We start from the raw sequence: 25,299 nt of genomic DNA on the forward strand, positions 1-25,299 counted from the left end.
AACTCTCAAATCCCAAGCTAATGCTCTAACCATTAGACAACCCTACCTCACTCTGAATCTCTTGTTTTCATTAGCTCATTAACTGAAATGTTCTTTGTATCCCAATAGATTTCCACAAGACTGCAACAGCCAATGGTATTCCCTCTTCAAAGTGTAACCTCCATATCTATAAAGGACTAAGTAGTGAGGAGAACTGTTAGGTGACCAGCTTGTGCTGCTCTCCCTTTGTACCATCACGGGGGCTAAGATCCTCTTGGTTGCTCTTGCTGACTATTTCTGAGGTTAAACACTGCAAGAGGAGAGACCATGTGTTTTCAATGGAGGGTCACACATCTGGAAATTGCTCCCTCCAGAGGTCCATCAGAACGCAAATTTGGTAAGCTTCAGTCATGGTGTAAAACTTAGGGGCTAGAACAAGTTCTTGATTGACCCCACCAGAATGCTTAACAGATGTGGGCGGGTGAGATGCCTGTTATGATATTTTTTCTTTTGTAGGACTATTTCTTTGTAAAGGGCTGTTTCCAGTGATAGAAGGGGCCCCGGTGCTGAGGCAATGGACATCATTACAATTTCTAAATAAGTAACAATCCCCAGGCTTAGCCAGTAGCCCCCACCAACAGAAGGGCATCAGGGTGGTACCTTTGCAGCCAGCTGCTCTTACTGCTCTCATGACTGCCCAATGATTGAGCCTGACTTCACCAATTGTTTCTGATTCATTGTGGTCAAACTATCATCTCCTTCCCTGATCCTTGTCTTCACCCTCTTCCTCCTATTCTCTTCTTTCACTCATCTCCAATTTCTTGTGCTTGCCTCAAATCCATCACCCGTTATTCCACTCTGCTTCTGCAGTCATCTTCTCTTCTCATCCCCAATATCCCTCCTAGTCATCTTTTAAATCTTTTAACAAATTTATATAGGCCCTGATCCAGCAAAGCAATTAAAGCAGGATCTTAACTTTAAGCATGTGAGCAATTCTTTTGAAGTCAACAGGACTATTCATATGCTTAAAGTTAAGCATGTGTTTAAGTGTTTTCCTGGATCAGGGCCATAATCATTTTCTAAACACAACCAAACTACGGACCAACAAAAGAAGTACATAGCAACCCAGAGCAGCCACAAGATTATGTATTATTGTAACCTTCAACTTACCTTCCCTCAATGTCCCTCCTTTTGTGTCGTCATCACTAGTAGTGTTATGGCTACACTTAGACCCTATCCTGCAAACACTACTGGAAGTAGTACTTACAACCATGAATAGTCCTGTTGATGCCTATGGTAATAAGTACCACGTGGTAATGTTTGCAGGGTCAGGCCCTTGCACAATAAGCTCCTCAGGTCAGGGATCCAGTTTATTATTTGTCTGCACAGCACCATGCACACACAACTTCAAATCATAATTTTTTACTCTTCCTGTTATGGAGCACAGGGAAACGACATATTTCTAGATTTCCCCCAAGTCCCCCCACTTTCAGCTAACTTCTAATCTGAATAGTAATAATAAATAAAACTTTAAAAATTAATAACTTATTTGATTGTAACCCTACATATGCAAGCGATCAAGTTAAAAGCTCCTCTCTCCAGAGAATTCTGACCCTGTCCCCTTGTCATGACCTCCCTCTTCCCCAATACTCCCCACCTTATGATTTGATATTTTTACTGATTGTGCCATTGTTTTGTTTTTATACATTAGATTGTGAGATCTACAGGGCTGGAACCTTGTCTTATTTTTACAACGATAAAGAACGGTGCACATCTTTGGCACTATACAAATCATTGCCATCATAAAAACACATGACCTGACCCTTAGTTCCAGTTGAAAACACTGCTGTGAATATGCTCAAAGAATAAATATTTTGTGTTCACTGCACCAACACAATGAAAACATTTTTCCAAGCTGCTGCTGAGATGGTATCTAGTCCCATTATGAGTCAGCACCCCAATGCAGCTGACTTTCCAATTGCCAACTCTGGCTGCTTGCAATTATTTTATTTAAAGGTAGACACAGACTCCATTTTTAAAGAGCTAAATGCTCCCTTCCTGCTTAGGCAGAAATCTGCAAGATCCGAATATCACAGGGAGTGGAGTGAAGCAAGGTGTGTTCAGGGGAAAGGTGGTTGTGGTGTATTTCCTCTTCTTTATGCAGCAAACTTTTCACAGTTGCTGCAATAGACCCTGTTTCCCTAGGCAAGGGATGGGACTAGGGAAGGAGGAGGGGAGGAAGAGTCATAGGAATGGCCACTTGGTACAGCACATTTCCCTTCAAGGCCAGTCAGGACTTACATGTCTTAAAACATTGTAGGTGATTACAGGCAACATTGTGAAGAGGACCTGAGATGTTGGGTGTGGGGAATACAATATGCAGCAGTGTCACAAAGGCAGGAGACGGACTGGGAAACCTGTGGATGGTTAAGAATCCACAATGTTTTCTCCTATGGATCCCAGCCTGCACCCCATTTATGGCTGCCAGCTCTGCTCCACATCTGGGCCAGTAGCTCAGAGAGGGTGACGCAGTGGAATGGCAAGTTCAGGTTCTGGGGGATCTGTCCTATGCTTTTCATGAAGGGGTTTGGTGCAGAATCCCTACGCTCTTGTAAATGAACAGCCTAGATGGTAAATAGTTTTCTGTATTCTTGCCTTAAACTGCAAAAATATAGCTTGCAAATCATCATGAACAGCTCTTCCTTAGCTGCAGTTTTATGCTGAATTGGGCAGTACACATTCCATTACTGTTATAACATGGCCTCCTTTCATGAGAAGAGATGGTTACTTACTGTAACTGGTTCTTCGAGCTGTGAGGCAGACATTTATTCCACTTAGGTGTGTGTGCCCAGTGCACGGGAACCAGAGAATTTTGCCTTGCAGTACTCACAGGAGGCAGGGATTGTGCCTCATGGCTATATGAGTAGGGCCTTACCAAATTCACGGTCCATTTGGGTCAATTTCACGGTCATAGGATTTTTAAAATAGTAAATTTCATGATTTCACCTATTTAAATCTGAAATTTCAGGATGTTGTAAGTGTAGGGGTCCTGACCTAAAAAGGAGTTGTGGCGGGGTCTCAAGGTTATGGGGGTGGGGGGGCAGTTGCGGTACTGCTACCCTTATTTCTGTGCTGATGCTGGCGGCTGTGCTGCCTGCAGAGCTGGACAGCTGGAGAGCAGCGGCTGCTGGCCTGGAGCCCAGCTCTGAAGGCAGCGCCGCCGCCAGCAGCAGCGCAGAAGTAAGGATGGCGTGATATGTTATTGCCATCCTTACTTCTGTATTTTTGCCTGCAGAGCTGGGCCCCTCAGTTAACAGCTGCCTCTCTCTCCAGCCGCCCAGCTCTGAAGGCAGCGCAGAAGTAAGGATGGCAATACTATGACCCCCCAATATAAACTTGTGACCCCTCCTCCCCCGCAACTCCCTTTTGGGTCAGGATCCCCAATTTGAGAAACACTGGTCTCCCCCGTGAAATCTGTATAGTATAGGGTAAAAGCACACAAGATCAGATTTCACTGGGGGAGACCAGATTTCACGGTCTGTGACGCATTTTTCATGGCCAGGAATTTGGTAGGGCCCTATATATGAGGCAGCTCTGCCTTGACCCCAATTTAGTCCCTTCATACCGCACGCCCTGAGACTAGACTCCAATGCAGAGGGGACAAAGGGTGAGTTGTGGAATGCACATCTGCATCATATTTTGAAGAACCACGGTTACAGTAAGTAATCATTTCTTCTTTGAGTAGATGCAGCTGTGTATTCCACTTACATGACTCATGCCAAGCAGGACCCACAGGAGGCGGATCTCAGAGTCTAACAAAGATTGCAGAACCACCTTCCCAAAGTTTGCAAGAGTTTTTGGATGATGTTGTATGGCATAATGGTTCATAAACATATGTATCGATGACCACATAGCAGTCCTGCAAATGTCCAGTATTGAGCCATCCCTTAGGAACATTATTGATGGAGCTTTAACTCTCTTGGAATTAACTCACAACCACTGAGGAGGCATAGTCAAAGGTATTTTATATGTAGTCTTGATACAGGCTGTTTTCCATCTAGAGATTTGTTTGTGAAGAGACCACTTGCCCCTTCATACAATACGCATATGACACAAAGGCAAGGCAAAGCATGAAATGTTTCAGTCCTGTCCAGGTAGAAGGTTAGATATCAGACATCTAACGGGTGGAGACGCTGCTCCTCTGGAAATGAATGTGGCTTCGTAAAGAACACAGGTAAATATACCAACAGGTTCAAATAAAACGGAGACTACTTTAGACAAACACTTTAGGTGCAGTCATTAAGTCAATTTGTTTTTGGAGAATTGCATATAGGGAGGATATGCCCTCAGAGCTTGCAACTCACAGCCCCTCCTTGCGTATGTTATCACCACAAGGAATGCACATTTCTGACACAAAAAGGGGAAGGGAGAAGATGCAGGAGGCTGGAACAGAGCTTCCATCAAAGCCACCAGGGCCATGTTAAGGTCCTACAGAGAAACCAGCTCTCATACCAGGGTCCTCTATAGCCTGCTGGGAGCATGCCGCCAGAACACCCTTCTCGAGGTCACCGCTGAGACCATCACTCAGGCCAAAGTATCCATGACATCTAGCATGGACTGTAATGATGTTTTGGTCACCAACCAGCAGTCAGTGATGAACACCCAAAATTCCTTCCTGGAGGCTTCAGGCAGCTGGTCTGTAAATTTACACATAGCCGTGCCAATTCACAAAGTCATATTTGGACAACAGTGCCTGAGAGCTTGCAATCAGCATTTGCAGGGAAGAGGAGGTATAGATCTTTCTACCCATTAAGCCCATCCTCTTAGAGTCCTTGTCTGTAGGGGTGGACTAAAATCTGTCCTGCCAAGCTCTATCATTCACCAAAGTTTTGACCAGGGTGGGAGTAAAAGCCCTCAAATCCTTGCACCAGTATAAAGCATTGTTTCTAAATGCTTTGCAGTAGATGGCATTGAAGCCAGCATGCTCCAAAGAACTTCCAGGAGTGCATTGTTAATAGAGAAGGCCACTCTCCCAGGGCAGACGGCTACAGGATGTCCAATAACTGATGGGTATTCTCCTGCAGGAACTACGCCTGAATGCCCAAGTAAAAACAACCAAACACCGCAAAAGTTCCTGATAGGCCTTGAAATTCTCAGGCTTTGAAGGAGAGAAGAGCCAAGTACTGCTGAATTTTCTGGGGACGAAGAGGAAGTGGTTAACTGTGGCAGAGTCAGGTCCCACTCTTAGAGTGGTGGACCTGGATGGGATGCCTCCAAAGGCTACACAAGGTGAAGGCTCACTGATGCCTAAACCTGTGATGGGATGATGGTCCCAGCCACCAACCTGACCAGTGATCTCACCTCGGAATGTGATGAAGAGTATGACCTCTGTGACCGAGGAACACCTCAGGGATTCCATGGAGACCACTAGGCATAAGTGTAGGGCATTGGTAAGCCAGTAGGTGCCAGGCCATGGGCCCTCATCCTGACCATGAGATGAGTACCAATCCTGGTACCCATGATGCTCCAAGAATGGGCCCCATGACACACCATACCTCAAAGTAGCACTCTGTAACCCCCATATTCATCATTTATATGGTTGTGACATTTTGTACAAAAGCTTGTCTTGTAGGGTATCATATAAAAAATCATGATTTCCTGAAACTCATTGTTCTGTCAAAATGTGTGTATCATCATTGTATGTGGAGTTATGAGATTTTGCTATATGGTTGTTATTGAAATATGTGGGAGACACCCACAGCCAGCGTTCCAGTGGCAACAAAAGAGGTGACCCACAGCCAGATGGGTGTTAAGCAACCATCACCGGCCATTGACCAGCAGGGAAATTGTAAACAAGAGATTTACAATTCAATGAGAGAGAGTTGCTCGAGCTCCACACAATGGGGATTGCTTAACCCAGTGACTCAGCAGGGGACATAGAATATATGATCCCTGACTCCATGTTTGAGACAGTATCTTTCCATGCACATAGACTGGGGGTATAAATTGGAGATTGTGACATCAGCCCAGGGCCTCTCTCCTCCCCCAAATACTCTAAAGGCAAAAAGAATGGGAATTCAGCCTGTATACTAAGAACTGTGAGCTGCTTACAATGTCTAGTAGGGTGAGAAAAACGGCTAGATTCAAATCTTGCTTAGCATAGAGTTTAGAATTTAGATTGCGATTTTACCTTTTCTTTCTTATGTAACCAACTCCGACCTCTATGCCTAACACTTATAATCACTTAAAATCTATCTTTCTGTAGCTAATAAACTTATTTTAATGTTTTATCCTTTCCAGTGAATTTGTCTAAAGTGCTTGGGGAATCTGCTTTGATTACAAAGGCTAGTGCATGTCCACTATCTTTTGATGAAGTGGTGAACTAATTAATGAGCTTGCATTGTTCAAGAGAAGGTCTTGAGCAGTGTAAGACAGTACATTTCTGGGGTGCAAGTCTAGGGCCTGGGGAATTTGCTGGTGTCTCCCTCTGTATAGTTCATAAGTGGCTTAGAGAGTATTCATGCAACTTAGGTGGGTGTGTCCCTGTATGTTGTTGGCTGAGTGATCACAACACCTGGAGGGGTTTGCTGCTTCTCACTAGTACAGCATTGTAAGAGACAGTCCAGGGAGGGGAGTTAAAGGCACAGCGGTCCCACAATTCCAGGTTGCATGCCGGGAATCCGTCATAGCCTCCAATGTATGCCAGGCACTGGAAGCAGGAGGATCCCAACCTCAATGCCAAAGAGTCCTGGGATTCTAGGGATAAGGGTGAAGCTAGCCCTGAAGGTGTGAACAACTGATCTCACTCATCCAAACTGGATTTATGTCTGCAGAGGGAAGGGGGCAGTATCTTACGTACGCACTCTAATTTCCTCAGGGCACACAGTGTGCCATTATGGAATGTTATTTCCCTACAGGATCAGAAAATTGATTGCTGTGGCTGTGAATGCTATTAGAAACTAGTGTATAACTACATCAATAAAACTATATTTCATGATGGTATGATTGTACATATTGTTTTCAAAACCAGGTAAGTAGTTTTTTAAGAAAGAGATATAGCTGGTTAAAGAACAGTGGAATGGTACAGCCTAATGTTAGCACATTTTTCCTAATATTCAGCCTATATTTTTCTTATTTTCATCCCATTGCTCCTAGTTATAGCCCTCTCGCCCTGTTAAATATTCCCCTCCACCACTGGGTTTGATTCTCCCCTCACACAAATCTGACCCCACTATGACTCCATTGAATTCAATGGAGTTATTAGTGATACACACTTACGCAAAGGAGAGAAGAATCAGGTCACTAGTATTTAAACGTTTCAGATACTTGTAGAGAAATGTTAATACCCCCACTTAGTTGTCAGATCGCTAACTATATATACTCTTTTTAAAAAGGTATGTATTTATTGGGTTTAGTAACCAAATATCAGTCATGGACTACTGTCAAATAGATGAACGTATACACCAGCTTTTAACTAACTACAACTTTCACATGGACAGCAACTGTTTCACTGGCAGTTCTGTTTAAATAAGGATGGCCTGTTAGGGCCCACTGAGATCCATTAGGCTCTGTAATAATCTTGCACAGAGAAGTAAGCAGTGGTTACCACGTAATATGAGGCATTTAAAACTAGACTGGCTATAACTGTTTTAGAAAACGTATTGCACGAAAGACTCCTTAGCAGGTAACAAACTAGATAATTATTAAATCCTTTCATCTCTAATTTCTGTTATGAGTTTGCGGCAGTATAAATCAATGGTGAGTCACAGTAATGTCTTGGCAAATGAATATACTGCCTTAAATCACCTGAATGCTGAAATTCTGAATCTCTGTACAGGGAAAGAACAGACTCCCTTTTCCCCAACCATGAGGTTTTTGTAAGACAACTTCAGATTCAAACGTCAGTTCCAGTTCTCTTCAGAAGAGTTAAATCTCTGCAATAAAGCAGCCTGATTATGGGGCTTTGATGTGTGGCACAGCTTTCAGAGAGAGAGCCAAATTGAGGGACCTACTGTGCATAGCCTGGTTCCCAGGCTCCCTGCCCGCAGAAGAGTATGATGTAATCATTCCTTATGCAAAACAGGTGAACAGCTGTGTTTGTGAGTTTACTACAGTTTGGCTAAGGAGCAGCATTAAAAGCCCTGGAGAGAAGTGCCACTGTTAAAGAGCCAGGTAGTTTCTGAAGCCCCATACTCCCCTTCATGTCTAGGTGTGGAGGAGGATACAGTTCCATCTCTGTGGCACATTCCCCCTCTCCTTCCTCTCTTGGAGGGCTGTGAATTTTGGAATGGGTAAAGCAGATGTGGACTAGGCTCCTCCAGATTCTCCCTCACCCTACACCTTACTCCTGAGGGCATTCTGCACCAAAAAATTAAAAATTATGCGCACAGTATTTTAAAACTCTGCAAATTTTATTTGTCAAATAAATGTGGAGGCTCCAGCATGGCATTGGGGAGAACAGGCCACTGACTGCACAGAGGTGGGAGATCACTGTGCAGATCCCCTTTCTCCCAGGGACACAGACTCAGCGGTGAGGCTGCATCCAACCCTGATACAGTGCAAGGACCGGGCCTGCCCCAGAAACACCCCAGAGCCCTGCCCCTCCATGCCAGTGCACCAGGGGTGGGCAGGCAGGTTCAGCAAGGCAGGATCCAAATGTGGAGGGGCTTAGTGTGAGGGGATCCAGGTGTGAGTTGAGAGGGTTCTGTGTCAGGCAATCTGGGTGTGGGCAGCTCAGTGGGGGATCCAGGTGCGGGGGGGATCTGGATGCACAGGGGCTTATTGGAGGGTTCTGGGTGCAACGGTAATGGGACTCTGCAGGGGAGTCCAGGTGAAGGTGGTTGGGGCTCAGCGGATCTGGGTGTGGGGGAGATAGAGTTCAGCAGGAGGCCTGTGTATGGGGGGCTCAGTGTGGGGGTCGGGATCCAGATGCAGGGGGAGTGGGACTCAGTAGTGTGGGGATCCGGGTGCGGGTGGGTCATTGGGGTGGTCAACGTGCAGGGGGGAGTGGGGCTTACTGAGGGGGGTTCTCGGTGTGTGTGTGGGTCAGGCTCAGCAGGAGGGTCTGGATATGAGGATATGGATGCACAGGAGTTGGACGGATGGGGGGCAGCTCCCTGTACAGTGATCCCTCCCCCTGCAGCTGGGGAGCGATGGGTGCAGGAAATGCTGAGGGGTGGGGAGTTTGCAGAGCTTCCTACAGCCGGGGGAGAAATCTGGGGGTGGGTCTGACCTGGACGCAGTGCAGGGGAAGAGGACGTCCCATCCTCCCCAGCCCAGCCGGGACTAGCAGCTAAGCCCGGTGCAGGGTAGGAGCCACCAGACATGTCTTCCCCAGTCCTGCCCTCACCCCACAGTGATTTGCCTCTCTGCTGGCTGCCCTGGGCACCCGAAACATACTGCTGGGGAGGGTCGCATGACCGCTTTTGTGGCTTCTCTTTGCTTCCCTGTCAGAAAGTCATTTTTCTGCAGGGAAACAAAGAAATCTGTGGGGGACATAAATTCTGCACATGCACAGTGGCACAGAATTCCCCCAGGAGTAACACCTGCAGAGTAAAACAGCCAACGCTGAGAGCCCTGTGCGGAACTTTTTTAATCCCGTTCCCATTTCACTCCTGCTATTATGGCAGCAGGTTCTGTGGGACCCCAGTCCCATTGCAGAGCTCTAGGCTAAGGCTTCCCTTTCTTGCTGAGGAGTCCCCTTTAGATGGGTGCAGGGGAATAACCACAGTGTAAGAGGAGGGGTGCCTGATGCATGACCAAAAAGACATGTTTACAGAGACTGGTGGGAGGCTATAGAACCAGAGGGCATAGAGGAGGCAAGGGGCATTTGTGCAGATGCTCTTGCCTCCTGGAGACCTTGCCGTTAAAGGTGCATCACCCTTGACTTCTTTCGGGAGGGGCAGGAGGCACAAACCCTGCTCTCCCCAATAGGAGAATTCAAAGGAAGCTCCACATGTTGAAAAGCAGGGAGTTCTCTTTCCTCCGCATGATTTATTCTCATGGAGGGGAGGACAAGGCCCTGAAATGGGCTGGGGAGTGATGTCCTCTGCAAACATGTACATTTTTGTGATAAATGGAACCCCGGCCCTTTCATCACATCGGCCCATAACACTGCAGAGGAAGGAGTGAGGAGGGAATAAAAAGGAGAACAGCAATATGAAGCTCAGCATATTACTTTCCATTTCAAAACGGGCAAAGCAGAAACAGGGAAATATGTTCACTATTAAATTTACAAGCTCTTTGCATTCCAATCATAGTTAGTAATTTCACATTAAAAAGAATAAGTTATCATTCACCACTTATTGCCTGAAGGTCACATAGTCCAAACAACACGAGGTCAAAGTACAAGCTGTCTCATGAACTGTACATTGAAAAAATCAAGTTGCACTTGGCCTATTAAGTGTAGCGCATGCTAATCTCTGTTTACAGCTTTGATCTCTTATCAGCTAAATTCCTCATTACAACACTCTGGCCCCACAGACACAAACACCTACATTATTGAAAGAATATGGTATGCATATTCATGAATATCTAAAATTTTAGAAGTAGTGCCCACAAGTACCACTGCAGAGATGTGTCACATAGTAATTAACCTGAACATCCATTCGGTGTGGATTGGTGTGTAGTATTCTGATTATCTGCTCTGAAGAGGTATGCTTTTTTTTTTTTTTTTTTAAACCCTTGCTGTCAAGGGCTGCCTCCTACATTTTCGTCCTCTCTCCAAAATCTAAGGCTCAAGATAACATTCTATCCTTCAACGTGCTCTTCACAACAGGAAATTTTGAGATTATATCAGGAGGGAAATAAATAATAGTATTACTTTTTTCCCTCCCCCTTTCTCTTTTTCTCTAGCAGATTTTTACCCCTTCAATGCCATACTCCCAGGCATACCAAAAGCCAGTTCTGTATAGGGACAGAAACAACATTAGACATTGAAATCTAATGAGGTTCTAAAAGGCAAGTTAAAATTAGTTCTAGCTACTGGTTCTACACCTCCCCCTAGTCCCCCTGCTGTTGTGTGTTTGTACAGAGCCTCGTACAGTAGATCCTGGTTTGTGACTGGGGCTCCTACGTGCTACCACAATACAAATAATAATAATGATGATAATTAATAAATAAAATGGAACTACTCATGCTTAAAATTAAGCATGTGCATAAATATTTGAATGTCTGGGGCCTAAATAACTGACTACATAGAGGAAAACAGAGACTCGCAAAGTAAATAAATAGAGACTTTTTTCTAAATTCTTTCTGTTACAGTAATTTTAGATGTTACTTATAAGACTAGTACATAAAAAGTTTCTGGAAGAAACATGATTTCATCTTTTAAGTGATGTCTGAAACAGGTTGCCATGTCTGCATAGAAGCCTCCCTCTGATTGACAAAACTGTTTACCTAGGGGCATTCCACAGCTGTTAGCATGAATCATTTATCACATAATCTATAGAGGGGATTTAAAATAATCATTCACCAGAGAAAAAACTGCCTTAATAAGCAGCAAAGCTTTTAGGGACTTGTTTATGGTATGTACTTTATGAACACAAATGTTTTATTACCCCACAACAGAAGAGAAAGTCAGGATAAATGAAGACAACAAAGTATGCATGCAATGCTCATAAAATAATGTTGTTCCTCTACAGTGGTCAGATTTGTGAGCAATGCTGTATACCTGCACTATTGAGAAAAGTGTGAGCTATTCCGTCATTAAAAGACACAAGCATCCTGAACCTATCAGTCTCATAATCATCTCCAAGCTGTTGAAGGTGAGTCACATTCTCCTAACACTTTGCCCACTCAGTAGATCTTATCAAGGATTTAATAGGTTTTAAAGGCATCTGTTGAAAATTAAACATAAAGGGTCTGATTCCCCACTGCTTTGCACCTTTTGCCATCATTTATATTGGGGCAAAGTGAAGAGAACTAAATCAGAATGGCAGCATTTTACACCTACTCCGCACAGGTATAAATGATGACATAAGGTGGAAAGCAAGGGGGGAATCAGGCCCTAAATATTTACATTCCTCCCAACCTTTCATTTGTATAGATGCATCCAAAACTAAAATACACCAACTGATGACAACACTTCACAATGTCATTGTGACACTCCGCACTCCAAAGCAACACCCTGGCACCCCCATATTTACTATGGTGATATGATTATGGGATGTTTTGTACAAAGTATGCCTTGTAAGGTATCATTCTAAAAGTCTTGCTCTGTTGAACATTAATATCCTGTTGGATTGTACGTGCTATCATTGTATGGCAAGTTTTGAAGTTTTGCTACGTGTGTGTTACTGAAATAGGCTGCGAAGTCGGAAACACCCACAACCAGCCTTTCAGGTACAACAATGAAGTAGCCAGACGCATTGATAGCTACTGTAATATGCAGTCTGCTGACAGATTGCCAGGGAGTCTCTGCTCCTGGGAGCTGCCCTAGGATGACCAGACATCAAATGTGAAAAATCGGGACGGGGTGGGGGGGTAATAGAAGCCTATATAAGAAAAAGACCCAAAAATCAGGACTGTCCCTATAAAATCGGGACATCTGGTCACCCTAAGCTGCCCATGGCTTCTGGCCGTTGTGCTTTTCCTTTCTCATTTTTCTGGACTGGGGGAAGAAAACCTGCTGGGGACTGGTGCAGCTGATACTATGGTAGAGTTTCTGCTTGAAGTGGTGGTTGGTTCTTCCCCAAATGATTGACCAGCAGGAAAATTATGTAAACTCTCCTTTTCTGCTAGCTCCATTTCAGAGGTTGGCTTGGGAGAAAAAACACGCAGGCTGAACAACTTTACCCTACCCTGACCTGGCACTTCAGATCAAAATGTAGATGCTAGGACCTACAACCACTGCACAGTTTACTTCAGATTACAGATGACATATTATCTACAGAACATGAAGTCTTGGGACATCGCTGATGTAAAGGGGTACAGCTACCCACAACATGCACCATATTATGCATGCACAGTTCCCAGCTTCTTAGCCATTAAAAATACTAACACACACAGGTCTCTCCCTATTGAAAACTCTACACAAAATACTCCACTTACTGTTTTTGAGGTAGCACAGGGAGTTGGCATCACCGTGGGAGGCTTGGCTGCATTTTGGGGTGGAGGCAGAGTAAATCTCTGCCCTGTGTCCGGAGGAGAAGAGTGAATCCGGGTTTCTAGTCTCTCAGGTTCATGTTTATAGGATTCAAGAGGAAATGGAGGCTGCTTGGTCACTTGTGTTGGGGTAGATGGAGAAGAGGAGAGGCCGGAGGCTGTAAACAAAGAAATCGTTATTAAAGTGCAGGTCAAAACAAGAGCGGAGAAGAATCTAAGCTGAAAACTGAGCCTGCACTTGCTCAGCCAATTTTTCTATCCTTCCCTCAAAAAAACAAATACACATCTCATCCTCCTGTTTCTAAAGGGGATTTCCTCTTCCCTCTGCTTAAAACTTAAATAATTCAAATGTATCCTGTGTATAATCCATTATACAAGGAGGTAGCATTGTGCAGTGGTTAGAACAGAGAATCTTCCCAGCTTTGCCACTAGCTTGTATCACCTTGGACAAATCACTTTGCCTTCCTGTGTCTCTATTTTCCTGTCTGTAAAATGGGGATAACAGGAGCTATCTATCTTGAAAAGCATGGACATTCGCAAATGACACAAGCCATGTAAGCGTACAGCACTATTATTACTTTTAATATCCACACTAATCTCAGAATGACAATATCTATATGCAAGGAGCTCAACAGCTTTAAATATTTTTATTTTTTTCCTTCATTTTATCATCAAAGAAAAATCCAAGCCAGCAGTTAAGAATAAAATTAGGAGCAAAGGTACGGGGAAGGAAAGGTTACTCACCTTGTGCAGTAACTGCAGTTCTTCAAGATGCGTCCCCCTGTGGGTGCTCCACTTTAGGTGTGCAGGCACCCAACCTTTGACTGGAGATTATTGGTAGCAGTGCCCGTTCTGCCAGCTCACATGACATCTTCATGCCCTGTACCAAGACTATATCGGGCCCTCCATTCCTCCTATGCCGCAGAGCCCACAGAGGCAGTTTTGAAGCAGAGGGGAAGAGGTCAGGTAGTGGAGCAACTGCAGGGACATACATCTCGAAGAACTGCAGTACCTGCACAAGGTGAGTAACCTCTCCTTCCCCTTCGAGCAGTGCCCTGTGGGTGCCTGTGATAGTCCTTGCTCAGGGGTCGGTTGGTAGGGTAACGCCACATACTGCTCATAGCTTAGGCATGTGACTTACAGGAGGGTTGTTGATAGGGGAGCCAGGACCCTCCCACTCCACTGGGCTCTGACCCAGGCCTTTTGAGGGCGATCAATGATCTAACAGCCAGGGGATTGCTTAAGGCTGCCTTCCCTAGGCCACGTCCTATCTCCCACCTTGCGATTGTCCCAAAGTCGCCCTCTGGGTTAAGATGGTGTGAAGGGTGCCCACTCATCCCAAGACACCTTCTGGTGGCAGTGTATAGCGTGGTAGCTCTCCTCCTCTCTTGGGTGGCAACTGCCTCCTCTTGTGGTCTGGACCACCCTCCTGGGCAGCTCAGCCGTAGGGCCTTCCCCTGCAGGGGTAGTCCAGATCAAACAAAAGGAATTACCAAAGTCCAGAGTTTGTATGAGAGGGAGAGGGGAATGCTTCCCTCTCAGGCTGTTTCTGTAGTAGGCCCTCCCTTGCCTCAGGGCGGGAGCTTTGGGCAGTTGTTTTGGGGAAAGATTCGGCCTTTGTCTCAGCCCTTCTCCACTGAACGTTGCAGGTCTGCTCTCTTTCCTGGTCTGCCACCAAGTGAGCTACTTCCCTGCCTTTTAACTCCTCTTCCAGTTGGTGCATTTGCTACAGGTGTGGTGGGGGTGGGGTTGGCTGGGCCTGGAGTAATTCCTTAACCACTTGTTGTCCAGTGTGGGGTTTGCACACCCCATCACAGTGTTCCATTTTAGGTGACTCCTTAGCAGTAACCATTTAAGGAGGTGGGAGTTTCAGAACACCACTGAAGAAAGAACTGCATTGCCTACTGCCACATCTGATCTTGCAGCATGATTAAGACATAGTGGTCGGAAAACATGTGCAACGAGGACCATGTTGCAACCCTGCAGATTTCAGCAACTGTAATGTCTTTAAGTATGCTACAGATGTAGACTGCACACTCTGCTAGATGACAATCACTCTTAGGGAGGTATAACCCCAGTGAACCCATAGCAGGCAATAATACATCGAGATCCATTTAGAAAGTGGTTGTGGCTCGCCCAGGTCAGCTGACTTGGGCTGCGGGGCTGAAAAATCTCAGTGTTCTGGTTCTGGCTGGAGCCTGAGCTCTGGAACCATGTGAGGGTGGAGGGTCCCAGAGCTCAGGCTACAGCCCAAGTCTAAACGTCTACACAGAGATTTTTCAGCCCCAGAGCCCAACCCTCACTAACCCAAGTTAGCTGACCCAGGCCAGCCCAACCCCCACTAACCCAAGTCAGCTGATCCAGGCCAGCCACAGGTTTTTTATCCCTGTGTAGACATGCCCTGAATGGAGACAGATGCTCCCTTAGACCTCTATGCAATAGAAACAAAGATTCTAGGGGTTTTCCAGAATGGCTTAGTCCTGTCTAAGTAAAAGGCTAATGCTCACAATATCTAGTGTATGAAAAGCAGACTCTTGTGTTTTAGGCTGATGCAGCTTAGGAAAAAAAACCCAGAAAGTGAATAGTTTGGTTGATATGAAATTCAGAGGACACCTTAGATAAGATCTTTGGATGAGGTTGTAAAGCTACCTTCTCCTTGGAAAACAAAGTAAAAGAAGGGTGGGCCATTAGAGCCTCCCATCTCCCCAACTCTTTGAATAGAAGTGATGATCACCAAGAACACTAACTTCGTAGACAGATGTAGCAGCAAGCATGTAGCTAATGGCTCAAAGAGTTGTTTCAAGGACCTAGTTAAGAACTAGGCTGAAATCCCAAAATGATGTTGGGGCTCTAATCTGCAGAAAATGTCCTTTTAGGAATCTTGCAGTGGTCGGGTGAGCGAATACTGAGCTGCCATATGAAAAGCTATTATTACCACTAAATGAACCTTGATGGAACTCACAGAAAGGCCTGAATTTTTCAATTCCAACAGGTCAAAGACTGAGGAAAGGAAGGATGGCACCAGTTACACCAAAGGTTATATCGTCTCCATTTCTGAAGGTAAATTTGTCTAGTAGATTCCTTTCTGCTATTTACCAATGTCTTTTGAACTTCAGATAAACATGTGGTCTCTAGTCCCAAGAACCATTGAGGAATCAAGCTTGTAGTTGCAGGATGTTCAGATTAGGATGGAGCACTTGACCCGCATTCTGAGACAACAGTCAAGGTTTGTTCAGGAGCTGCCACAGAGGGCAAGAGGTGAGTTTGATGAGGTAAGGAAACCAAATTTGCCTTGGCCAAGTTGGTGCAATCAAAATTATTTTGGCTTTATCCTGTCTGACCTTGATAAGGACCTTTAAGAGCAATGGAGTTGGAAGATATGCAGAAAGAAGACCTTTTGTCCATATAATGAGGAAAGCATCTCCTAGAGACTGGGAATAAAGCCCCCCCGCTGGAACACAATTTCCTGCACTTTGTGTTGGCTGCTGCAGTAAAAAACTTGACCTCTGGAAATCCCCAAGCTAGGAATATTTTGTTGAGGACTCAAGAGTCCAACTCTCTTTCGTACTTTAGGGAGAAATCTCTGCTCAGGTCCACCATGGTGTTTTGTATACCCAGAAGGTAGGAAGGTTAAATGACTAACTGATTGGCTATGCACCATTTCCAAAGCTTTATCGCTTTGGGGCAGAGCAAGGGGGAACACGCTACACCATGACAATTGATATAATACATGCATGCAAGGCTGTCATGATCTTGATAGACTTGGTTTTGAGTAGGGAAAGAAAGTGGAGGCAAGCATTTCTGACCATCTTTAATTCCAACAGATTGATGTGCAAGCACTGTTCCTGTTGTGACCATTTGTCTTGGACTGTGTGAGGACCCAAATGTGCTTCCCATCCCAAAAGGGAAACATTCAACATTACTATCACTGTAGGGGATTCTGGCTGAACAGGATTCCTGCACAAACTTTGGATGGATTCAGCCACCAGATGAGTGACTTCAGGACCTGATTGGGTACAGATACTCACTTGTTAATACTGTTTGTTGGGTATACAAACAGTCCTGAGCCACCCCTGAAGATACAAACAGGTGCTTTGTGTTACAAAAACGCAAGCTGCCATACATAACAGCAGTTGCAGACATGTCCTTGCTGGAACTTGAGGGATGAGCTGCACTCTTTGTATATGGTTCTTCAGAGCAAGGAACCTGTCAAGAGGGAGATAAACTCTTCACATTATCGAATCCAGAAGTGCTCCTATAAAGAGAATTCATTGTGCAGAGGTCAAGATAGATTTCTTGAGATTTATTTGCAGGCCTAGCCTTCAGAATAGTGAAGTTGTTGTTTGAATGGCAAACCTAACTCCTGATATGACCAACCCTTGAGGAGCCAGTTGTCAAGGCAGGGAAAGACAGTTATCCCTATATGACTGAGATAGGCAGCTACGACAGCCATAATTTTTAAGAACACCCTTGGGGCGGATAACAGGCCAAAAAGTGTAAAACCTGGTAATGATTGTGAGTGAAAGTGAAACAAAGAAATCTTTCGTGAGAAGGATGAATCATTACGTGGAAGTAGGCATCTTTGAGGTTGTGGCTCGCAAACCAGTCCCCTAATTCCAAGGAGGGAATTATAGCTGCTAGGGATACCATCCTGAATTTCAGATGTCTGACATGCTTGTTCCATTGTCTGAGATGTAGTATCTGCCTCCAACCTATTCTTCTTTGGTATCAGAAAATATCTTGAATAGAACCCTTTTCCCCTGTGTCGAAGTGGGACTGACTCTATGGTTCCTAGACTTAGGAGTGATGAGATCTCCAGTGTCAGCAATTGCTTGTGAGAGGAGCCCCTGAAGAGGGAAGGGGAAGGGGGTTGGAAGGGTGGAGTGGAGGTAAATTTGATAGTACAGCCGAAGTAATGGCCTCCAATACCCATTCCCGTACTTGATGAAAGAGAGAGGTGATGTTCAAATTGAGGAAGAAGGGTTGTGTCCAGCAGTTGATAAAACCTGGTCATTGGATGGTCTGGACTCTTGACCAAACAATCAAAAATGGTGTTTGGATGATGCTGAAGGCCGGGGTGAAGCAGTCGAGGTAGTTGCAGACTTTCTTTGAAAACCTGAACCTCTTGGTCAGTGGTTTCAGTGGCCTACGGAAGGCAGAAAATTGAGCAGGGTGGGATCTTTGTGTTGACTGAGACCTGCTAAACTTCCTTATTTTTTGCAGGAGTGTATATCCCTAAAAACTTAAGTTTTGTCCTAGAATGTTTTAGGGTATGAAGCGAGTTATCTGTGGAATCCGCGAAAAGCCTCTGGCCTTTGAAAGGTAAATCTTCCACAATCGATTGTACCTCCCGCAGAAACCTGGGACAACTGAAGCCAGGAAGTTTGTCTCATTGATACTGTGGTGGAAACAGACCTGGCTGTCTTGTTCGTCACATTGAGTGAAGCTTGCAGTGAAGTTTTTGCTAAAAGCTGACCCTCTTTTATCATGGAGCTGAACTGTTCATGATGTTCTGTGGTAAATGGTCAGTAAAAGCATTAAATTTCTCTTAATTCAGGTAGTCGTATTCTTACATCAGCACCTGGTGGTGAGTTATCCTGAACTGAAGTGTTGTTGATGAATAGCTCTTATGACCTTTCTAGTCCTTATTATAAAAGGGTGGCTTTTTGGATATGCTGCCTACCCCTTTCATTGGCTGCATCCATGAACAGAGAGTTTGGTGTAGGATGAGAAAATAAAAATTCAGAATCCCTGGGTGGGATGTAGTATTTTTTAATCATCCCTCTTCCGTGTGGCTTAGTGGGGTTGGGGGTGTTGCTGGGGTTTGCCAGATGGACTTGGCTGGCTCCGAGAGGGCTTCATCAATTGTCAGTGCCAATGGGGGCTGCGGGAAGTGGCACAGGCCAAGGGATATGCTGGCCGCTGCTTCCCAAAGCCCCCATTGGCCTGGAATGTGCTGAGGTAGAGGTGTGCAATATGCCCAAGCAATGAATGCAGTGGGAGTGCCTATCACTAACAAGGATTGCTTCTCAATAAGAAAGGCACCTTTTAAATCCCAGTGAGCCTGGTATCCCCAACAAAAGAAAAAGTTGTTCAAGCCCCTCAGCCCCTCAATGGGAGGAAAAGAAAAAAACATCTTTCTATCTTTTTTTTTTTTTAAAGAAGAGGGTAACAAATGTTCCAGCTGTAAGGTATTAAATCTACTACTACTTAAAACTAACTATAAAGCTAAAACACTAATAAAAGTGGGAAACAGGTACAGCACAGTCACATGCTAGATACCGTCTCTGGCCAAAGGCAGTTGCAGTTTGCCCTCAGAGCCCTATATAGCAGGGGTGGCCAAACTTACTGGCTCACCGAGCCTCATATGAACCTCATCCGAAGTTTGCGAGCCGGGGCACACCTGCTGGAAGCACCAAGCCTCGGCAGGTGCACCCCATAGGGCTGAAGCCCCGGCACCCCCCTCTCCCTGGACAGAAGCCCCTACCCTACCACCCCTTGCAAGGCAGAGGTCCCGAGCTCTCCCCCCCAGTCTTGGAGATGGAGACTGGGGGAAGCTGGGGGCTTACGAGCCGCACTTTAACGGTAAGAGCCGCATGTGGCTCACGAGCCACAGTTTGCCCCCCCCCCCCCCCCGCAGTATAGCCTCAGTTCAGGGCACGAAGATGTGTAGGGTGAATGTGCGGGCAGAATAGGCATTGCTACCAAAAATCTCCATCAAAGGGCACATGCTCACTTTAATGGAGCACCCACAGAGACATTACTCGGAGAAGAAGTGGGGTACATTTTCCAAGTGAGATGGTCTCACTGCTTTCTGTAATGGTGCTAACAATGGTTTTGTCCCATCTACATTAACATTTAAATAGTTTTCAACATCAGTTGAGGAGGAAGGGTGGAGGGACCGTATGCTGAAAACAAATGTGTCATTGGGGGGGAGGGATAGCTCAGTGGTTTGAGCATTGGCCTGCTAAACCCAGGGTTGTGAGTTCAATCCTTGAGGGGGCCACTTGGGGATCTGGGGCAAAATCAGTACTTAGTCCTGCTAGTGAAGGCAGGGGGCTGGACTCAATGACCTTTCAAGGTCCCTTCCAGTTCTAGGAGATGGGATATCTCCATTCATTTCATTTCATTTCATTTTCCTTGTGAAAATACAACTTCACTTGGAATGTGCATCCCACCTCACCTGTACTTCAGCTAGTAGTCTCATAGCAGTTCTGCACTGTGTTTACATAGTTTGATCTAGCTATGTCTATCGTCCAAGTCAGGAATATTTATCCAAGCCTCACATGAACATTTCCTTCCTTGGAGTAATGAGGTCCACAAATCCATGACATTAAATCTGTGAACCTCATTACAAATAAGAAACTAGTTAAACAGATACAGTGCATCCATGTAAAGTATGAATCCAAATAAGGCCTGTATGTGTGTGTTTATCAATAAACACACAGGACCCAATTCTCTTCTCCCTCATGCCAGTGTAATTCAGGAGTAAGTCAGTTACCTTTAATGGAGTTACACTAGTGTAAACCATGTGCGCAAGGTAAATAGGTCTACATACTTTAAGTGAGTTGAACCACTTACACCACATCTGAATTGGGGCCACATACTGTACTTAAAGGGATTTGTGTGTGTAATCAGAAGACTTTAGTCCATAGAATGAGACTGAACAAAAAATGTCATATTAGCATGCAGAAAGGTTTTTTGAAACCAGAAATCACACAAACAAATGCTTGAGAGAATCTTACAAATCCATCTTCACAGCTACTCATTATGGGTCTAATCCTCGGGGCTTGTCTCCATTGGGGATTTTTGCATCCTAGTGCAGATGCACTGCATTGGTGTAAATTGAGGCTTACAGTGGTGCTGTTTAAGTTGGCTTCAGACTGGGGAAAGCTGCACCAGTAGCAAGTCACTTTTTACCCCAATGAAGTATATCTACAAGCTCCACTACTGCCAAAAAAAAAAAGGGGGGGGGGGGAGGGGAGGGTGGGTATGGGTCAGCAAGGCCTAAGAAATATTTTGTATCAACTTCCACTCAGTTCAAAGGGAGTTTGAGATGCTCAGTGCTTGTCAGGGTCAGGCCACACCTTAACCAAGCTGCATGACATGTTCAAAGGGGAGTTTGTGTTTAATAAAATTAAACCATGAAATCAAGTAGTTACTAAGGCACTGATGATACAGTCAGGAAATTATTAACTAAACAGCCGAGGAAGGACTCCGTTATCCCACTGTTTACACTGCTGGTCCCAGAATATTAGAGACTAGGTGAGTGAGGTAATATATTTTTATCCAATAAAAAATATTACCTCACCCACTTTGTCTCTCTATTATCCCAGACATTTCCAGGGGAAAGTTAACGCATCTCATGATTAAAGAAATTAATGAGGGACTTCATGGTTTTTATGAAGAACTACATAAAAAGGACATTTGCTAAGCCTCTCCTGATAGTTTTACTGTTCTCAACAAGTTAAATAAAATTGACTTAAAGATCACAAAATGCCCAGAAAAATATTGTTGATGCTCTAACATGGGTTTTATTTAGTGTGATATTATGCAATAATTAGTTTATTTCTCTACAGTTTTAATGAAGATCCTGACTCCAAAATGGTTCAGTTTTACTGGGATCAAAACAAGTTCCCACCCTTCCTTCATTTCTTCCCAGACTTACAGCTGCCCTTTCCAGCACTTATGGTTTGTTGGGGAGAACTGCTTCCCTGTGGATTAGACAGCACTAATCACAAGTCTGGTTCAGAGTGGGTGTTGCAGACATATAGAGATGATGCTTAATGCAACATGCCACAGTGAGATGCAAAAAAAAAAAAGAAAAAAAGAAAAAGATCTGCAGTATTTTGAATATCCTCAACTCCCTATTGATTTCAGTGGGAACAGAGGTTGCTCAGCATGATTTCATGATTATAAAGGAAGTCAACTTTCCTGTTCAATTCTCAGTTTCTGACAGGTTTAGATAAATGGTGCTTGGGAAGGTGCTTTTATCTTCGGTATCTTTTATGGATGTTCAAGAGTCTGCTGAGTGTTTAGGGTTTGGGGAAGCTGTAACTGATGAAACTGACAAACCACTAAAAGAGAAAAAAACCACATTAGTTCTGAAAACCTTGCTGCTGGGACGAGTCCATCCTGAGCTAATGGACTCAGTGAGTCAAAAGAAACCATTTCCAATATCAATAAACTGTGCCAACAGGATTATTACCAGACACAGGGTAGCCACAGACTCACTGTCCTGACGAAGCTGGCACCTCAGCTAGAGAGGACACAGGAAGCAGTGTAGCAAAGGAGACTGAGGAATGACATCTTTTAGGACTATTCTCACCCCATTAGGAATATGAAACTGGCTGCTCAACACCTGACGGAGAGTCAGGAAATCAGGGTTCTATTCCCTGCTCTGCCAGACACTTCCTCCAGGCAGGTCATTATGGCCTCCATTTTCAAGAATGTCCACTAATTTGGGGAACTTCTGTTTTTGGAAGCCCCACTTAGGACACTAGCCGCCTGATTTTCACAGGTGCTGAGCACCCATCACTCCAACGAAGTTAATGGGAGTGGTTGGTACTCAGGACATCTGAATATCAGACCTGTCTCTCTCAAGTTGGGCACCCAAAACTGAAGCACCCCAAATTAGAACACACATTTGAAAATCTGGGCTTTACCCTCTCTGTGACTCAGTTTCTCCATCTGCAAAGTGGGGATAATTTTTCCATAGGGAGATAGTATGGAAAAGCCCTATTAGATCATCTAGTCTAACATCTAAGATCTTACCTCCCAGAGTTGTTGGGAGACGTAATTCATCTGTATTTGTAAAGCATTTTGAGATTCACATATGCTATCCCATGATTACTATTGAAACAAAACACTTGCTGCTGCTCTAGCTCTCAGCCTTGTAAATCCAATATAAGGTTCTTTGTAAAGGCCAAGTCACATTCAAAATGCAAGTTTCAGATTTTTCATAAAGCCAAAATAAATTTTGGACTAACAAAACCTTGCACTAATTTAAAACTTATTGGACTAACAGCTAAACAGCCAATATTTCTAGAAATACCTGAAGTCATATGTGCGTACAGTAGCTGGACTGTTCTACCACGTATAAAACATAATGAAAAGAAAGTGAGATATAGCTATACCACATGGTTAGAAACAATACATCACAGGGTACTTAACAGTCATGGTTCAAATGCACTAAAGAAAGGTTTAACTTCTTCCCTTGGGAAGAAAGAAGCCCGTACACACATTACTAAAAGCTCTCCTAGACAAATCAGGCAGAACAGATGATGTTATGGAGAAAGTACACTTAAAACAAGGAAGCAGTAAAAAAATAGCCAGAAATTTTAGACACCTCCACAATGGAGTCAAGAAAACTCAGTATTCATCTAGGAGTCTGAAGAGGGAAAATATTTAAGATCCCCTCAAATTTTTACTGATTTTAATAAGGAGGTGAACTGATGTACAAAGAATTCCCCGTCACCCAACATTTCCCTCACCGGAGAAAGAAATGTATAATGAGCCAAGATGTCTTTATAATATCAAACCTAAACTGCTCTGCATTTTCTCCACTGAACAGATAAAGTAATAGTTTTTAGTCAACACAAAATACATTAGAGATGGACAAGACCAGTCCATCCCCTGTTGGTGTAGGACTGTGCCCTATAATTCTTCAGTGATTCTTCTTGTCCAATTTTAAGGGAGAACAAAAACTTTTTGCCTTGTTCCACTCCATTATTACAGTTTTGCATTTCATTTAATTTCTAATGTCTTTTCTGGTGGCAATAAAAACACGGGACACATAAATAGAGATTTGTTTGCATTGCTTCTTACTGATGATTCATATGCCCCAAGATTTGCAAGCTGTCCTTAATTTTAATTTGAATTAATATACAGAAGCAACTGTTCACATTATAGCACATCCTCAAACGCAGGAAAGATTTGAGATCACCATGCTAAACCCAAACAATGCACCGATACATTTTCTCTGTTCTTCAGAAATATTACAGGCTATAGTTTTGAAGTATAGTGACGGACATTAAACAATCAACTGTTAACCATACTGTTGTATCTGAGATACTGCAGTTTTTCCCCATTCTAAGTATAGGAGGAAAAACGTGACATCTCAGATATCATTGTTTGGCAATTGTTGACTTTATCACAGCAACCACAGTAGCTACAAAGATGTAAAATATTTTTTTCATTCTGCTCACCTAAAACACTGGAATTTCAACAATTCTTAGTATGAAACCACTCAAACTCATATACAGAAGGCAGAAGCAAGCATGCATCCCTTTGTTTGACAGGAACGCACTGGCAGCTTGCCAAGAGCCAAAAGGCTTTCCTTAACTTGAGTAAAATGGGCAAACTAGAAGTATGAGTGTGGTCCACTGCATGTATGGATCCCAGCATGCAATGCTCCATCTCAGTTTGAGGAGTCTCAGATTAGATCGAGATGGCCCACACATGATGGGATGCGTAGAATTCATCAGTGTATTGAAGATGACAGAAGCCAAGGGCCACATCTTTGGCCAACTCTAGAATAAAATATAGCAACTGGGATATTTAGTTTGTCATAAAAATACACTAATTTTGCTAGTATAACTGCTTTCTCTATACAGGCCAATCCCTCACACAATAATTTCCTTTAAAGTCCTGACTCTGAATAGCTTTTATCTGCTCCTCCCACTCAGACATTCCTATTCAAACCCACCCTCCTTTAGGACTTGAGAGGAAAGAATCAATAAAACAGCACACTGCTTTTTTTCCTCTTGGGAGTATTTGAAATCACAGCTTCTCTATTAGGTTTCCTTTGCAGAGTGGGTGACACCCACCATGGATGCTGTCATCTGCCAGCAACATGGCAGGATGCGGCTGTTTTTTTATGGGGAACAATGCTCACGGCTTGCGGTCTCCTGCCAGTGCCTCCCTTCAACTTGACAGCTCTGCTACGTATGCTTATGTTACAGGCTCAAGTCATCCCCTTGCAGAAAAAAGGACACCACCTTTCCTGCACACACAGTGCCCCTCACGAACCACACACCTACAGAGGTGGCTGCTGCAGATTTCAGAGGAATGTGGGATGCTGCTGTTTCAGAACATGATCATCCCTGCTACTTGTGCACACAATGGTCCATTTTGGCTGGTACTTGAATGCAGTTGTGACCCTCCTCACATGGGGAGGAACCAAATGATATGGCCTGGAGTTTGCTATTGTTTTTG

At 44.3% G+C, this 25,299-nt stretch overlaps 1 protein-coding gene and 1 long non-coding RNA gene across 25 annotated transcripts in view; one reads left to right on the top strand and one right to left on the bottom strand.

The window, feature by feature from the left end:
• The window catches only part of LOC101951525 (uncharacterized), a 38,977-nt gene extending 22,412 nt beyond the window's left edge, over nt 1–16,565 (top strand). Inside the window, exons 7-9 of the long non-coding RNA XR_010599096.1 lie at nt 109–376; nt 11,622–11,744; nt 16,200–16,565. This is a non-coding gene — a long non-coding RNA (uncharacterized LOC101951525). The remainder of the gene's footprint in view (nt 1–108; nt 377–11,621; nt 11,745–16,199) is intronic.
• Nucleotides 1–25,299, bottom strand: part of PRKAG2 (protein kinase AMP-activated non-catalytic subunit gamma 2) — a 403,066-nt gene that overhangs the window by 133,205 nt on the left and 244,562 nt on the right. For all 24 annotated transcript variants that reach the window (XR_010599092.1, XR_010599093.1, XR_010599094.1 and 21 more), the window contains one exon: nt 13,030–13,241. Coding sequence is in view for 14 of the 24 variants with exons in the window: in XM_065586741.1 (XP_065442813.1) it covers nt 13,030–13,241 (212 nt within the window). In the remaining 10 variants the exon portion in view is untranslated. The remainder of the gene's footprint in view (nt 1–13,029; nt 13,242–25,299) is intronic.

This window comes from Chrysemys picta, chromosome 2, assembly GCF_011386835.1.
Source record: "Chrysemys picta bellii isolate R12L10 chromosome 2, ASM1138683v2, whole genome shotgun sequence".
Taxonomy (NCBI): Eukaryota; Metazoa; Chordata; order Testudines; family Emydidae; genus Chrysemys; species Chrysemys picta.